Consider the following 17,718-nt stretch of genomic DNA (forward strand, 5'->3'; position numbering starts at 1 on the left):
GAGTGCGGAGTCTTAGCCACTGGACCTCTAGGGAAGTCCCAGCACGAGGTTTTTCAGTGTAGAGGTGGACAAGTTCAGGGCACATACAGAGGAGAAATTGTTCGCTGTCTCCCCAGTATCCATTCTCTTCTTTCTTGCTAATGGAAACCCAATTATCTTGGATGAAATCATGCCAGCATTACTTGGAGACAGAAGGAAGTTAACCAAATTTTGGCCAGTGGGATATAAATTAAGTTCTTGGGTAGGGATTCCAGGACAGTTCCTTTAAAACGGGACTGAGTCCATCTTTCCTCCTTTCTGCCTGGAACTGGAATGTGATAGCTGGAGCTGTGGTGGCTACAACTGACAATAAGGAGGCCTTGAGGCTAGAAGCCAGCCCTTCAGACTTTCCACTTAAGCAGACAGAAATAAATCCCTATCTTGTTCAAGCCACGGCCGTTCAGGTCTGTTACTTACAGCTGGTTGCAATTCCTAAATGACTCAATAGGGCCTGTCAATGTCTCCTTCTTTGCCATTTCCTTCTTTGTCTAGGGGGTCTTGGGTAAGCATTTCCCTTAAGGAGGATTTTGAGAAGCTAAAGTTGTTGAAGGAAGGGAGAACAGGACCAAGACATGAAGCCAATCTTGGGAGGAGGTCAGGGGGTCCCCAGGAGAGAGATCCTCCAGAGATAGGCCAGGCCTGGGGGTATCCAGGGAGGGTGGAGTCTGGAGGGACCCTAGACTCATCCACTGTTGCCTTCAACAATAAATATGCAGATAAACCTATGGCATATGTTTGGGACATGACACCCAGGGCACACACAAATCCCCAGTAGCTCCACCCCATTCGCCCAAACACACACAGGCAGTGTTTGGAAATGCTCTAACGTCTGGAACTCTGCCAGTGCCTCCCGGACTGCCACCCCTGGCCCCTGCATCTAGAGCGGTCTGGTCCCGGACCGGAGTCTATGGCCAGCCCTGGAGTCGGGTGGCCAGGCCCTGGGGCAGAACTTGGGTGGGCGGAGATGCCCCTCCACTGGCTAGGGCAGGTCCGTGAGGACGGAGTGAGCAGGTGGACAGGGCAGCTCATTGTCTAAGCCTCGCCTCCTGTGGGGAAGAGACGAGGCCCAGAGAGGAAGAGTGGGCCCACCAAAGTCACACTGCCCTGGTGGGCGAGGGGTTCAGATGCCAGTCTGCACTTCGCAGGACCCACAACTGGCATCTAAAAGGGTGCCGTTATTTTCCTTTGTTTTGGCCATTCTCCTTGCCTGGAATGCTCTTCTAGATGGCCGCAAAGCTGCTTCGTATCCTTCCTTAAGCCTCACCTTCTCCACGGGGACCGCCCTGACCGCCTGTTTACAGCTGCACTTCAGGATTTCCCTGGTGGTCCGGTGGTTTAGGACTGCCCTTCCACTGCAGGGGGACACAGGTTCAATCCCTGGTCAGCGAACTAAGATGCCATGTGCTGCATGGTATAGCCAAAAAAAGCTGTACTCCCCCCTCTCTCCCTTTCTCCTATCCCAAACGCCATATATTTCACTGTCAGCTCCATGATGCAGGCATACTGTGTTGATTTCACTGATGCATCCTCAGTACTTAGGACAGGGCTGGGCACAGGGTAGGTAAGCACTCTCACTACATACCTATTAACAGAATGAATGAATGAATGGATGAATGAATGAATGAATATCAAGCTTTGCCACGAGTGCTCCTCTGATGGAAGGCCCGAAGTAAGTGCTCAGGTGGCTTCTTGCGGGGCAGAAGTGTCCTCAAATGCATCTTCCGCCCTGTGGATACATGGTGCCCCAGGGAAGGAGCAGCAGCTCTGAGCTCACAGAGTTCACTGATCCTCTGATCCTTCCTGAACCAAGTTGTGCCCTTTTAAGGGCAGACTGAAAACAAAGCTTAGATTGTCTCTGCTGCTTTCCTCATGGAAAAAACAAAATAGGCTCATCCACCCCTCTTATGACCACGGCCTTCTATCAGTGTGAGGTGTGCACTGTGTAAGAACAGCCATCTATGTGGTGTGGTGGTCTGAGGTCAGAGCCTCCACTCTGGCCACTGCTTAGTATGTGACCAGGAGCCTGAGCCTCAGTTTTCTCATCTCTTAAATGGGAACAATAATGATACTTACTTTAACAGGACATTGGCTTCTCTTGCGTGGGCTGTTGATTGACAAGGCACACATGTGAGCCTGCTGGGGGGAGTGGACATGTTCTAGATCTTGAGTGGGATGATGGTTATGATTCATGCACTTAAGAAAGAGTTCACTGGACTTTCCCCAGTGGTCCAGTGGTACAGAATCGTCTTGCAATGCAGGGGACGCGGGTTTATGATCCCTGGTCTGGGAAGATCCCACATGCTTTGGGGCAACTAAGCTCATGCACCACAACTGCTGAGCCCTTGGAGCCCAAGAACTGCAACTACTGTGCCTCTGCGCCAGAGCTGCGGAAGCCCGAGTGCCCGAAAACCTGGGCTCCGCAACGAGAGGCCCCGGCACCGCACCTGGAGAAAAGCCTGTGCACAGCAACGAAGATCCGGTGCAGCCAAAAAATTACAGCGAAAAAAAAAGGGTTCAAGCCAAACCCATCGAGTTTCATGTTCTTTCTACTGTATGTACAGAATACACCAGTGACAAAGAAAAAACAGTCCTTACTTGTGAGGATGGAATAGAACTTCAAACATGCCTGACTTAGAGGGAAAACGTAAAAACCATCAACTATTACCGAGGATGAATGTGGGAAACAGGTGTGAACTTTGATTGGGTACCTGCTGGTGTGAGAGGACGTGACCCCGAGGGTGTGATGGTGTCTGTGTATGAACTAAGGTCGTGTCCCTGCACCTGTGTCAGTACGTGGAGGGCACAGATGTTGTGTGAAGACACGTTCCTGCGTGTGAGTGGTGCACAGAGCTGCACATGTATGTTGGATCACATGCGGTGAGTGAGGGCATGCGTGTGCAGCTACGCAGACGGCTCTGCTCCTCTGAACCCGTGTTCCACACAGGACAGGGCCGAGGGCACTGGGACTCAGCTGAGCTCCTCACCCTGGGTGAGGCTGGCGGCTGGCTGGCACAGGGCCTGCTCCCCCACACCCACCCCATCCAGAGGGAGGCAGGAAGACAGAAGGCCTGGCTAAGAGCTCCTGGCGCCCACTCCCTTCCCACAGCTGGAACTTCTCAAAGATGCAAATTCCACTTCGGTCCATGCAAATGAGTCCCCAGAGCCAAGGCTGCCTCCCCTGGGGCTCAACCACCACCACGACTGGCCCCACTGGACACCCCCAGCCTGGATGCCTGGCTTGGGGACTGGAGCCAGCCGGAGTCACTTCCTGCTTCCCAACCTCAGATCCCCTCTCTTCCCTGGGGGACCTTGGCTCCCCCACTGGCTCAGGTGTCCTGGAGGCAGCTGGTGCGGCCGACACTGACCGTGGGACCCTGGGGAAAGAAGGCCCTTTCTCGCTGGCCTCTAGGGCCCTTTGTGGTCTCACGTTTGGGGATGCACTGAATGGTCACTGTTCCCAACCCAAGGCGCTTGAGGGAGGGCTGGCTCTCTGAGACCCTCCTGCGCGGGTTCCTCTCACAGGACACTCAGCCACTCCCCACCCGCGCCCACTCCGCCCGTCTCCCCTTCAGGGACATGTCTTTAGCAGCCCTGGAGGACCCACATCAGGGGGCCTGGCAGAGGCTCAACACACACACACACACACAGACAGCCCTCTTGACCTATCTTGGTAACAACTGCCCCAGCCCCAAGCCTATACCCTTGTGGTTCCTGGTTAAAGCATGCTCAACCTGCCAGGAAGCCAGGATGTGGGGGAAGAGAGAGGTAAGTGAAGACAGAAGCATGCAAGAGCTGGAGATGTTCAGGGGGTCCGGGTGCCTTTGACAGCAGGAAATGCCACGAGGGTGGGATGCCAATGCTACCTTGGTGCTCACCTGTGGCCTGGCCTGCGTCCCTGGCCCCGATACAGGTCCTTGCAGGCACCTGGAAGCAAACGTGTGAGCCCCAGTGCTCCGCCCTTGGAATTGGTAAACCGCAGTGGTCGAACCAGTTCCCATAGGCTTCTGGGCTGTCGTTCTCAACCTCGAGTGCACCTGTGACTCGCCGACCCCTCTCCAGGAGCCCCCGCAGTCTGGGGTCTGCGCTAGACTAAGCAGTGTCCGCCTCCAGAAGTCAGGCCAGTCCTGCATGAGGCAGTGTCTCCTACACACGTGGTCGTTGCCTCACTCAACACGCATAGAGAGCCTCTGAGGACCGCCTCCTCCCCCTCGAGTCTATTCTTAGAGGGAACTGGACCCTCTTCCAGAACAGTCCTTCCCTGCTTCCCAACTCCCACCCAGACCAAGGCATACCCTCAGCGCAAGGATCTGCTGTGGTCCTGGGAGAGACTCCTGAGCAGGCTGTGGATTTCTTGGACTCCACCTCCCAAATGGGTCCAGTCCCCTTCTCCTCAGGAGCTGGACCTCCATCTGGAGGGTCACAAAAATATAACAGTGGCCACCACATACTGGACACTCACCTGCGCTGGGTATGCAATGCTAAACTTTTACGAAGGGTTTTGATTCTCATGATCCCTCTGGAAAACAAGAACTGTTCTCGGTTACAGGTTAGGACAGGTGAGGTTCCGAGGGCTGACATACACTTGAGCAGTCACAGAGCAGAGAAAGAGCAGGGCCCAGATTTAAAGCCAAGCTTGGTGGCGAGAGCTGAGGTGACATTTGCCCTGGAGGTGTGGGGATTTGGAAAAGCTATTGGCGTGGGAGGCAGGCCCCATCTTTTCCAGACAAGGCTTGGGCCACGGGCCCACCCGCACCAGCTCCAAAGTGGCTGCACTCCCAGCACCCCCAGGGACTGCTCCTGCCCTCCACACCCCCCCACCCCTTCCCGCCTCTCTCTCAGCTCAGGGCTCAGAGACAGCCCTCACAGCTCAGTGGAGTCCCCTCTCTCCACTGCCCCCCGACCCCAACCCTTCCTGTCCCACTGCCCTCTGTGTGTGGGGGCCTTGGCTGCTCAGAGCCCTCAAGCAATGACGGCCCAGCCGTCTTGGCTGTTGGCCAGGGCTGGTGGGCCCGGGGTAGGTGAGCGTGGCACCACAGGGCCTTGCTCCTTGGGCCCCAGGCACACAGCCCCACTCCTCTCTGAGACTTCTCCCTTTCCCACAGCTCAGCTGGAGGAATTCCTAGAAGTTGGCTCTGGGGCCCTAGGGATTTGGGCCACAGGAACTCAGCTACAAGCTCCTGGGGCTCCCATCTCATTCCCCCAGGCGCCAGCCACCTGGTTCCATCCAGTCCCTCAGTGACTCTATAAACATCCGCAGGGACACAGGGGTCAGGGACAGGATGGGGATCGGACAGTAGAGAGGTGCACTACGGCCGTGAGAATACGAGTCGGGGGCGGGTGGGGGGCAGTCTTCTTTAAAATATATTTGGCTATGCCAGGTCTTCACTGCAGCAGGCAGGATCTAGTCCCCTGACCAGGGACTGAACCCTTGCCCTCTGCACTGGGAGCACAAGAGTGTTAGCCACTGGAGTAGGAAGTCTCCTTGGTCAGAGATCACTGCAGAGGGAGCATGTGACCCATGGGGTCAAGTCCACTGCCACTCCTTTGATGACCTCATCTGGTCCTGAGGCTTTAAATGATCTCTGATGACTCTCCCAACACCATGCTTCCTGCCCCAACCTCGCCGCTGAACTGCGGGCTGTGTGTCCATCCGCCATCTCTGCACCCTCAGCATCCTCAGAGGAGCCCCCTGGACACCCCTGGACTAAGTCAAGGTTGCTTACACCATGCTCCCAGCCTTCACACCGGTCTCCCGGGGAGTCGGAACACTCCAGGGTTACCTGTTCACAAACTGAGCGCCAGGTGGTCTGCTTCTTGTGGAAGGTTGTAAGGGTTAAATGAGGTCATCCACATAAACAGTTTAATAGGAGTTGGTCAGCCAACAGCACCACAATTATGGTGGACACTCAGACATTTATTGTTTGTGATGGAAAAACATAATGCTAGAAATAATATTTAAGTCAGAAATCACAGCCTTGGATAAACCCTGGGAAATGCTGGGGAACCATGGCCCAGATTGAACATTACCATTCTAAATGATTCCAGCTCCCTCAAATTCTCATGGGTCTGGACAACACAGCCCTGGCTAGATGTGGCTCGGTCTCATAGCCCAGGTGGCCGGTGGGGCAGGGGGTGAACCCCTTCAGATCATCACCTACTATCCTCATGCGAAGTGCAGTCAGAGGACTAGCTGAGTCCATTCACTAGGGTGTTTGTTAGAATGGTGGAATCTTGCCCTCTTTCCCAGGATCTACTAAATCAGAATTTGCATTTTTAACACAGTCAGGTTTGAGAAGCACTGTTCCAGATCACAGAATCTCAGAATATTTTAAAATACCTGTGAGTTCCACCCAAGTCCTGCTTTCTAAACCAATACATCTCCATTTTACAGAGGAGGTATAAGAGACCCATATGTCAGTCACGCTAGCTTGTCAGAATCCATTCTCTGAACACTCTTGACTCCCAAACTCACACACCCTCTCCCTTCTCAAGGAGCCTTGCCCGCTCCCTGCTCTGGTGGTGGTGGTGGTGGTGGTTTAGTTGCTAAGTTGTGTCCGACTCTTGCAACCCCATGGACTGCAACCTGCCGGCTCCTCTGTCCATGGGAGTCTCTGGGCAAGAATACTGGAGTGGGCTGCCACTTCCTTCTCAGGCTCCATGCTCTACTCCCATTTTGAAATAAAGGGTGGCCATGAGTGCCCTTGGAGCCTGTTCTCTCGGCCGCCAGACAGGGTTGGACACCAGGTGGTGTCTGGGAAAGTGGTCAGGTCAGAGGAAGCAGGTAAAGGAGGGCCCTTCCCAAGAACAGGGTGGGAGGCGCCCAGTACAACCTGAGCTGGGACAGGGAGGTGGCCGAGAGGACCTGTTTGCTCTGCCTGGAGGGCTGGGCCCACACCACTGCAACCTCCCCCACCGCACCCCCAGACAAAAGCTCAGCTGAGTGCCCCCTCCCTGTCACCTAGCCCCCGTGGGAATGGCCCTGGCCAGGAGCTACCATCAAATCTGCTTCTTTCTCCCAGGGCCTGGTGACTTCTTGACAGGTTACAGCCCCAAAGACAAACAGATTCTGCCAAGCAAATAACTGTCCAACGGCGGAGGTGTTGGGGGAAGGCCTGGGAGTGGGTCTGAGCTGCCAGAAGACCCAGGTGACAGGGTGGGGGCCCTTCTTCTGCAGAAAACAAACAGCCGTGGGTATCTGGGAGGAAGCAGGATGCGGGTGCACTGACAGGACTGGGGCGGCGGCAAGGTGCTCACCCAGGGGTCTCTGGGCCGGTCTCCGTCATGCTGGGCCCCGGGTCACGCTGTACAGAGACCCTGTGGCCGAGATCAGTTCTTCTGTGGCGCCTGTCTCGTGTAATCTGTGGCCACAGGTTCCCTCACTGAACTGCCTGCAGGGCAATGGCTGGGGAATCCCCCTCCCATACCTAACATCCTAGACTCTGGCTCAGCGCCAGGGCCACCATTTAGAACACTCAGCTCTGCTAGACAGGGTGAAGGCCCAACCTAGGGCCTGCCATTAAGTGAAAACACCAGCATCTGGGAGCCTATGTGCTGGGTCCCAGACTGGGTGACAAGAAACTCTCCTCCCCCTCTGATCTCATTTTCCCTTCAACACACACAGAATGATGTGGCTGAGGACAAAGCTGAGTTCTGAGTTCCCAAAAGTCCTCAAAGCATGGATCTAGTGAACCCACCATTTGCTAATGTATTTGTCAATGAAGTTTCTTTCATGCTACCGACCTTGAAACCTGGCTCACCATCTCCTGGCCAAGGTCATAAGTCTGTCTCACAAAAGTACATGGCGGGTAGGATTCAGATTTGCTAGTCAACTGCCTGGAGTGTGGGCCCTAAATGGTTCTCAGGCTCCCAGATCAGTCTGCAAAAATGTATCTAATCTGAAATCAACCAGAACCACTAAGGAAACACATCAGGGAAAATGTTCCTTCTCTTATAAGTCCAGTCCCAACTCACCCTTGTCTGCTTCTCCAGTAGGAGAGGCTGTGGTGCTCAGTGTTAACACCCATGCGCCAGGCCTGACACGCAGCACGTGTCCACACAGTGCCCGCCGCCGGTCCACACTAACCGGTACATCTGTGCTGGGGATGGAGCAGTGCCTAACAGATGCACGGTAGGGGCCCTGGGAACCTAAAGGCCACTGGGAGGAGTTTCTGGTCCCATTACAGGGTCACGGAGCAGGTTACAGAGGGACTTCAGGAAGCAATAAAATCACTGACACACATGAAAATAGGGTTTTTTCTTTTTTTTTTTTTGGTGTGTGTTAATTTAATCATACAAATATTCATTTATACAGTAAGGAAAAACCTCCTCATCTTCATCTCCTCCCAGGCACCATGAGGCCCCACCATGAACACCCACACAGCTTGCTACAAGCCAGTGTCCAGGACGAGGCAGCAGCTAAGCCGCTCCAGCATTCACCCAGGGAAACAGAAAAGGCAGGGCGGGGTGGGGTGGGGAATCGGCTTGCACCTCCCGGGCCTGGCAACCCCACCACCCTCTCCTGCCGGGGCTCACGTTCGATTTGGGGAGGTGTTTATGCTTACGCCCTCCTCCCTCCTTGGCACCCTGGGGCCACACCAGCTGTCCTGGTGAGGTTCTTTTCTGGCTACAAGTGCCTTTGACGGACTAAAGTTTATGGCCAGTCCTTGATCGGAGAGAGAAGGCTTGTTTCTTGTAGAAAAATGCCCCAAATTCAACTGTCCCCATGGCAAAAAGAAAAAAAGCATGCACACGTGCACACACACCCACACACACCTCACTCCATGCACACAGAGAGGTTCCTCGCAAGCCTGAGCCCCTCTGCCTCCCCCGCTGGACTCAGGTCCTGAAGGACGGCGGCTGCCGCCCATTTGGTACAGAGTCCAAGAGGAACTGAGCGGGTAGCCTCTGGTGCCCCACCAGGACGGGAGAAGAGGGACTCCAGGACTTGCTCGGAACTCAAATCAGGGAGAGGAGACAGATGATGGTACAAGGGCCTCCAGGTCCCGGGGCAACCTCGGGCTCCTCCCGCCCCTACTCCACAGCTTGCGCTTGCTCTGGTCTCGGCAAGGAGCCCACCTCTCTGAAGACGTGTACAGAAATGGTTTTGTTCTTGGGAGGGAAGCCAACATGCTTGGGACAATTACCTTGCCAGGTGAGATTACCTAGAAGCAAGAGGAGGAGCAGGAGCCCCAGGCAGGGCCAGACCCACTGACAGTGACCTGTGAAGTCAACGCTGAGTAACAAACGGCAGGCAGCTCCCCCTGGGAAGAGGGGAAGGGGCGGCTGGTGTGGGGTAGATCAGGAGGTCGGGAACCAGGGGATGTAAAGCCTCCTGCGATCCCGTGTGGGCAGCTGAAGATGCGATGCCAGCAAGCGAGGAGGGGGCTGGGCGGGGGTGTGCTCCAGGGCAGCAGTGTCCAGGGAGGCTGGCACCAACAGTGGCGGCAGTCTGGACCTAATAGGGCCCTCAAACAAAAAGCCACCGTGAACCCCTGGCTCGGGCTTGTGGTGGCCTGGGCACCGGGCAGAGACTCCCCTCTACTCTGCTGGGAATGGGGTGCTCTTTGTGTGCATAGAGAGTAGATGCCCCGTGTGAGCCCTGGTCCAGCCCCAGCTGCACCACCCTCCCAGTGCCCGGCTCCACCCTCCCTCGGGGTTTCTCCAGTGGACCAGAGTTTACTCCCCCTTTTATCTGGGGGGAGGTGGGGAGGCATTGGGGGAATTTCATACAAGTTTTTCTCTCACAGTCAAGCTTTTAAAAAAAAACAGTCTCAGAAGAGGATGAGGAGGCACAAACCACACACATGTTCGGAACTCAGACACCCAGACAGAGACAGATAGGCAGGCAGACCCTCACCCACACCCAGGCTATATGACCCCTGGCAGCTGCTCATCGACCTGGTCGCCCTGCCGGTTCACACCCCCGGGGAGGGGGACGGTGTGGCAACAGGCAGGTGACCCAGCAACCGCACCCTAGATCCATATCCCGGCGATCAAACCAGCCAAGACTCAGGGAAGGAGGGGCTTAGAAGAGAAGAGGGCCTTTGCATATTCTTGTATCTTTGGCAGACAGCTGTTCTGGCCTGGTTCAAGCCCCCCATGGAGGCGTCCACATCCCAGCCTGCTCAGAACCCACAGGGCACCCGTGGGGCCACCCGTTCCCGTGAGCAGCCGGCCCGTCCGCCCGGGCTCCGCTGGGCTGCCCCGAGCCCACCTCCTCCCAGTCACTAAGCATCTTGCTTGGGGCGAGGGTCCTTTCATTCCCAGCAAAACGTGGTCTCCAAGATCACGCGGTCAGTAAGTGTGGCCCTTCCCTGTGGCAAGTCCCCCACCTGGGGCTACGTTTTCATACCTGAACAGCCCAGCCTCTGCTCACAGGCTGCGGACACCACACAGGACGAGGGCAGGGAGACACGGGGGAGGGAGCTGTGTGACAACAGAGAAGCACGGGCACCTCACACCCGCCTGCTGCACATGGTGCACACGCACGCACGCAGCACAGAGGCACCGCTCCCAGAGTGAATGGGGAGCCGCCGTATGCGAAGACTCCCAGAGAGCCGAGCAGTGAGCGTGACGGGGCTGGGAAGGGAAGGGATCTGAGCTGTTACACACGTGTGCAGGCGGACACCTCTCGGCCTCAGAAGCTTCGTCACCTGCGCTCTGTCCTCCAGGCTTCCACTGCTGGCCGCACAGGGAAGTCTGGTCTTCGGAGAGGTTCTGGTGGTAACAAGCCACAGGGTTGACGAATACAAATGTCAAAGGTGTAAATCAACAGATTAAAGAGAAAAGAGGAGGAAAAGCGTGGTAATACACTGGCTGATGCCATTAAAAACAAACGGGGTCAGAGACTCGAGGAGTCAGGAGGCGCGGCGGGCGTCCTCCTGCGGCGCGGACCCCCACGGTCCCCGAGCAGGCCACACCAGCTTTTAACCTGAATCGCTTCCAGAGCAAGCAGCTATTCTATAAACAGCATGTTATCCCTTATCTAAAAAAAAAAAAAAAAAAAATAGTAAAAAAAAAAAGTGGGGAAAGAGGGGAAAAAAATTAACATGTGCTCAAAACTACAACCTGTCTGTAGGCAAAATAATTTTTGTTTAAAAAGATGGCTTTTTTCCCCCATTTAAACATTTTTTTCTTTTCCTTCCCGAGCAACCTAATTACTTGTTAGACTGACACCTAATAAACAAAGCCCAAAGTGGCTCACGGATCTCTTCTTGGTAGCCTCAACACCACTCCTGCGACTCGGCATTCACACATGCACACTGAGTTTACTCAAAACTAGTCTTTGCTGCGTCTTCCTCTTCTTCCAGGACGGGGATCAGAGCCAGGGGTCCATGCGATGTGGTCTGCAATCCAGAGGAACCCCCTGCCCGCCCCCCCCAGAGTCAAGCCTTCTGTCTTTTGTTACTTTTTCTTCTTGCTGACACCCGTTTAAGACTGGCCGAAGGGGTAAGGCCCGTGGAGCCCCTGGAAGAGAGTGAACACAGTCAGTGGTGGCAGACACAGCAGGGACAACGAGACAACCAACCCAAGTAACAGAACCCACAGTTCCCAGTGAGCCAGGAGGAAGCCCCGAGGCACAAACACGGCTCGAGGGCTGACTCTGCCACGCAAACCCTCAGGAGGCCACAGACGCGCACAGGGCAAGGTGCCGAGTGTCCCCCCTCAAATACATCATCCACGAGAGCTGAGGCTGGTGGGCAGACTCATCTCTCAACTTCTACATCGACTGGTACCAACTTCCCTCCACCCAGGTCACAAAGTCTTCCTTCCGTCTTGACAACACCTTACATCTCTGCTAAAGATCCTTGGACACCACTTTCCGCACCTTAACCTCAGATGCAGGCTACTGTGGGCTGACAGCACACACAAACATCAACAACACACACACCGGAGTAGGAACAGCAGCCGTCCCACAGGCACCTAGGGCAGGCACAGCAGCAGGGGCTTGGCGCACATTGTCTTTACCGTTCACCCCAAAGGCCAGGTGAGTGCTATTATACCCGTCTGACCGATGCCCATCTGACTGCACACATGAGGAGATTTGTTCAAAGTCACGTAGGTAGATTCAAGGTCAAGTCTGATCTTTGTTCTCTTCACATTGCCTCTCCCTGGCCACATGATGATAAGGTTTGTTCCAAATCCCCAAAGGCATTTTCTCTGCTGCTTGGCTGGTGGAGAAAGCACCACAGTCTCACTTTTCCCTTATGTTAAGAATGAGACACCAAGAGGTGCCAACACCAAAAGCGGCTGCATGAATTCACTGGAGGACGTCCCGTGCCTCCTCGCTCCACCGCTCCTTGAAGCGTGCGCCTTGAAAAGACGCGGTCAATTCCAAGACCTGGGCGGGCAAAGGTAACTGGGAACTAGCCTCACAAAAAGGTCCAACACCCCAAGCTGACTCAGAAGCAGCAGGGCCCTTGGACCATTAGCTTGTTAAAGACGTGGATGGCTAGAATCTGGTTTTCTTTAAAAAATGACACTTTCCTTTGGAAAAAAATGTAAAAAATTGCATGGATCCCAATGATTAGAACAGAATCTCTTTTTGTTTGCTGCCATCTTTCTAGCACACCTGTCCCTGAGCAGTACTTATCGGCACCCAGTAAGTACCACTGAATTAATAACTGAAAGAAGACAGGTACTTCTCAGACTGCAACCTGCAGCACCAGACCCTGTCAAGTCACAAGAATGCTGGCCTTTCCAAGCCAGGCTTTTCTTGTTGTTTTTGTTCACACGGTGTGGCATGTGGGATCTCAGTTCCCCGACCAGGGATTGAACCTGTGCTCCCTGCATTGAAAGGTGGAGCCTTAACCACTTGACTACTGGGGAAGTCCCCTATACCAAGTTTTTAAACAGCCACCCAACTTGGGGACACATGCATCCGGGTTATGCACCCATCTGGTCACAGCCTCCTAGGTCCCAGAGAGGGTGGGCTTCCTGGGGGCGGTTAGCACAGCTCGCACTCGTTCCCGAGGCAGTGGGCCGCGGGTTCCACAGGAGCGGGAGGAGATCTGGGTTCTGCTCCTGGCTTTGCACTTAGCTCTCCAAGTGGCCCTGAGTAAAGTCCCTTCCCCTCAAAGGATCTCTGACTGCTCCTTTAAACTTACAGATTTAAGGTTCTAGGAGCTGACTCAAAGTACCTAACTCAAGAGGCTGAAAAACAGTGTTTTAAGAAAAAAAAAAAAAAAGCCCTTTGATCATGCTTATTTAGACCAGAGGTCAAAGCTGCCAAGAATAGGGAACATGAAATTCACGTTTTCAGCTTTTTTTTCCCCCCAGTGGAAAACACTGAAATTGCTTTTTGTCTTTTTATTTCCTCCCCCATAAAAAGCCTCGAGAGATCAGATACAGGTCTCGAGCTGCTTGGTGGTATTGCCAAAGAGGTGAAAATGGGGGATAGACAGGCCAACAATGATACAGCATCAGTTATGTGCTGGGTGCTGCTGGAGCAGGTGAAAATGTTCTCCTGAATTCTCACACAGATAAACTGGGGTAAGCATGCTCTCCAAGCTCACAGAAGTGAGGTAGTAACTTGACTGAGAGCACAGAGCTGGTGAGCGGAGCGGTGGTGGTTAAAATGCCAGGTCTGCCAGCCCCCAGTTCACTGTGCTGCCAGGAGGCTGTCACTACCTCGGTGGCCACAGACCCATCCACTTGGTCAAGTGTGGGCAATATGAGCAAAGGTCTCTCAGACCCCATGGTGTGGGGCCTGGCTGGAGGGTCACACGCCCCAGAGGTGGAAATTAAAGCAGCTTAAAACACACTGCTCTCACTACTTCCTGACAACGTTCACTCACAAACAACAATCCAAGGAGAGCGACAAAGGCTTAGATCCCTGTAAGACTTAGAACCAACACAGTGCTCAAAGGGCTTCGTGCAGGAAAACACGCACAGAGAAAAGAAGCCCTGAAAAACAAACATGCTTTTGTCTTCTATGAATTTTTTTTCCCCTTTACCATGAATTAGACCACTTTCCAGACGGAAGCTTCACACACTTCATGTGGGCCTTTATAAAGCAAGCACTAGCCTTGTGACTTGTCTGGAATGTTTGGAGAAGGGAGTTGATGACTTTGCCAAGGAGTGGTCGTGCATTCCCAAATACAGATAAAGTGAATGGATCCAAAGCAATTGGCATAGAGAGGAGTATAGATACAGGCATTTCCAGATTTCCACCTGAACACTCTGGTTCTTAGACTATGCAGTGTGGTATTTAACTAGCTTAGATTAAGAATTATCGTTGACCCCCTATTTACTGACTGAGGTGCTGTGTGCTTTTTGGAAAGAAAAATGCCACCTAATTCCCTTTCATCCAGAGAATGGCATATTGCAGTTGTTGTTTAATTGGTACAATAACGTGGCTTGTAGAACAAGCTCTATCTTCCTTCCCCCAAGATTAACTACTATCGCTTCAAGGAAGAGAGAGGGAGCTGAGTCTATTTCGAAACTACTTGACCATCTAGACTCCCCACATGCAGGATTACAGGCATCACAAATGGATCACAGAACACAGCAATGCAACACCAGTCACAGAGGAGAAGCCTGGCGGAGATTCCAAGAACAGCTTGTCCAGCGTGTCCGACGGCAGGAAGCCAAGCAGGAAGTGCCTTTCCTAAGAGTGGGATGGAAGTATATTCAAAACAAGAGGCTCATCCATATTTCAGGTTTCACTGGAGTTCCAAGACCCCGTGTAACAGGTTCTGGTGGCTAATGTCTCCAACGTCAGTCTAAAAGTAGGACTTGGCAATACAGGTAAGTGTCCACTCTTTCCTGAGACCTAGCGGCTCTTCAACTGTTACCCCTGGGAAAAGCAAATGCCAAATATTTTCATTAGTCTGGCATCCCTGACATCTCTTCTACAGCCGCTGTGCCACTGATAAGGAAAACAGATCAAGGGATGGATGCATCAGATGGTACCACAGAGCCCAGAGTTAAACTCCAACAAGCAGAAAAGGAGGTCATCACAGCGTAATTACAAAGCTCAATGAGTTTGATGCAGAAGGCTACCCTCCTCTCTGTGAGGATCTCTTACCACATCCCTGGCAGCAAGGCTGGATTTAGGCATACCAACAGAGAGTGTGAGTGACAAAACCCAGAGCAGAACTCCTCTCTCTGACTCTCCAGGTCTGTCTAAAACCCCCAGGACCAACTTGCGCAGAAATGGCTTTTCAATTTTCTTTTCAAGAAATGGCTTTTCAAATGGGGCCTTAGGAGAGGCCCCACATCTGCTAAGGGACCAGAAAGCGTCCTGACGAAGGAGTGGCGGCCTTTAGGTCCACAGGGGTTGAGGTGCTGCCTGTTTGCCTCAGGCTTCCCTAAGCTTTTCGATGGACACTGTCACAGCTGTGAGCCCTGGGACCTCAACTCTACTGGCAACGGGGCAGGTGAGTCCCCTTAAAACGCTCGAGGCCCACACTGGCCAGCTAAGATGGAGGGGCCTCTCTGCTTGTGGGCGTCTGGGAAGAGACTCTGGCCTCAGGCCAGCTGGAGGATTCCAGTAGCTGCGCCAGGTCCTTGACTGTGCTTCTGAAAGGTAATAACCATTGTGAGCCATAACTTGGCTAACCTCCTAAAATATTTTTAAAAGAGAACACTTGTAGACATAAACAGACAAGCTCAGTTTCATTCATCACAATCTTCTGAAAGGACAATTTAAGATCTAGTACTTGTGGGCCTGGGCTCAAAGCAAAACTAAAAATAAAACTATATGATTTGTTTTTCACAATGGTTGATAAAGCCAGTGATTTGGTTTCCACTGATTTTATGTGAATGGGCACCTACAATATCTTTAAATTCTTCCTAAAATTACACAGAAATCAAAATAACTTTTCCAAAAAGGAGTACAAAAAAATCCCAGGAAACTAGTTTTGTTTCAGCTAGAATACTTATTAATGTTTACCAGTAGGAAGATCGTGCTATTAGAAGAGAAAGTCGCCCTTTCAAGATGGCAGAACCTGTTTCTGCCACTTATTTGTGCTTTGCATACAGTGAAGACCCAGGTGTCAGTAAAATGAATGAATGAACTGTGGAATACTCGGCATTGTCGAGCCATCTGTTTAACCTTCCAGGGGAGAAAAAAAGATTAAAATTCCTAATGAAACAAGGATGTCTTATGAGGGCTTTTGGGGTTACTCTTTCTATATGAAAGCTCGTTTAGATAAAGCATCACAACACAAAACTTTCACATACCTGTCTTTGTTTGTGATTTGATTTAAATAAATAAAAAAGTTCGTGCTGGTTAATAAAAAGGCAAGAGTGTCTGCTGCATGGCTGTGAAATAGCATGCTCTCACGGTGTGTCCTGATGGCAGCATCAGATACCACCACTGGGCGCTCCTCCTCTCTCTCCCTGGGCCAGCCCCAGTCAACGCTTTGCCCACCTCGCACTTCTTTTGTATTGCTTATGTGCCCTGAATGCAAACACAGACGAATACACGGTTTAGTACTAAGTTCTGTTCCGATCCTGCACTGCAGATCTGCTGTGGTGAGGCCCTGTCACGGGGCTGGCTTGGCTGGTGAGGGCCAGGGACTGATCAAGCCCTGATGGAACCTATTCGTCTCTCATTAATTAGAAGTCAAGTCTGTACCGCAGCAACGGGCAGCGCAGTGAGGACTCTCCTCTCAGGAGCACATGGAGCAAGGCCTCTCCCTTGAGAAGTGCTGACAGCAGGGCCAGCCCGGCACCGGGAACTCCCATGGACGCTTTCACCTTGGTGTTCAAGCTGTGTTCACGTGCCAGTCCTCAAAATTTCATGTATTTGATGCAGTGGCTGAAGTTAAGTGTGAGAATCAGCCAAAGAAAAGAAAACAAATGTACTTTTATGCACTGTTCATGGGACAGGCTCAGTTCACAGCCTTCTGTGTCAAAGTTGTGCTTAAAAGCTTAACTCAGTTTTAAGCACGGTGTTTTAAAAGCCCTATAAAGCATTTTTTATACTTACCTCGATAAGACAGTTTTTCTGTTGCTCTTAACTAATTTCTACAATCCTGCTGGGGACCTCTTCTATCCTCCCTCTACCCACCCACCCACTCCCTCCATCTTCCTCTGTCATTCACTCGCCCCTCCTACCAAGCTCCCTAGGACCAAGCTTTCAGAGCCTTCGCCTACCTCCCGACAGATCAAGAAAATCACCACAAAGAACAAAACTCAAACATCACTGCGAATGAAACTGTATTACTGAAAATCCTACAGTAAGGGGATGAAGGATATTGGCTAAGTTCAACTTCCCCTTTCATTAAAGACTTCAGAAAAGGCTATTTACTATTTGAAATTCTAACCCCCAAGATCTCATGTACTGGCAAGTGTGCTAGAATCCAGGTGACATGCTGGCAGACAGAGCTCTCTCATGGCCATCTCCTAGGGCACAGGAGATTCCTAGAAAGGAAGCAAGAAGTGATACGAGTCTCACTGGGGAGGACACCTCAAAGGAGGGACAGCTCACCCAAGTTCCCCGCCACGCGGCCACGGGCACCACCCTGCGGGGGCCCTGAGGCACGGGGTGCGGCTGCGGGCCCCACCTCCGCTCGCAGTCTCCATTCAAGCCCCAGTACTCCCCCCGTCTCTCTCACGGTGGATTCACAGCATCACCTCCCCTACCCTGGCCAACACTGACTGACCGAGGGAGAATAAACTTTCTCTCCTTCAGCCATACTTGGCTTCATCTTGCCACTTCCCTGCTCAAAA

General features: G+C 52.7%; 1 protein-coding gene across 10 annotated transcripts in view; it reads right to left on the reverse strand.

Annotated features, from left to right (window-relative positions):
• Positions 1 to 8,284: 8,284 nt before the first annotated feature.
• Positions 8,285 to 17,718, reverse strand: part of ILRUN (inflammation and lipid regulator with UBA-like and NBR1-like domains) — a 103,122-nt gene continuing 93,688 nt past the window's right edge. For 3 of the 10 annotated variants that reach the window (XR_014062078.1, XR_014062079.1, XR_014062075.1), the window contains 2 exons: positions 16,225 to 16,444; positions 11,287 to 11,505 (listed from right to left, as the gene is read on the reverse strand). Coding sequence is in view for 4 of the 10 variants with exons in the window: in XM_081520089.1 (XP_081376215.1) it covers positions 11,470 to 11,505 (36 nt within the window). In the remaining 6 variants the exon portion in view is untranslated. Of the gene's footprint in view, positions 11,506 to 12,041; positions 12,210 to 14,341; positions 14,837 to 16,224; positions 16,445 to 17,192; positions 17,410 to 17,718 lie in introns of those variants that run through there. The other 7 variants (XM_081520089.1, XM_081520090.1, XM_081520087.1 and 4 more) reach the window with 5 other exon arrangements.

This window comes from Giraffa tippelskirchi, chromosome 8 (genome assembly GCF_054371585.1).
Source record: "Giraffa tippelskirchi isolate mGirTip1 chromosome 8, T2T-mGirTip1v1.2.pri, whole genome shotgun sequence".
Classification (NCBI taxonomy): domain Eukaryota; kingdom Metazoa; phylum Chordata; class Mammalia; order Artiodactyla; family Giraffidae; genus Giraffa; species Giraffa tippelskirchi.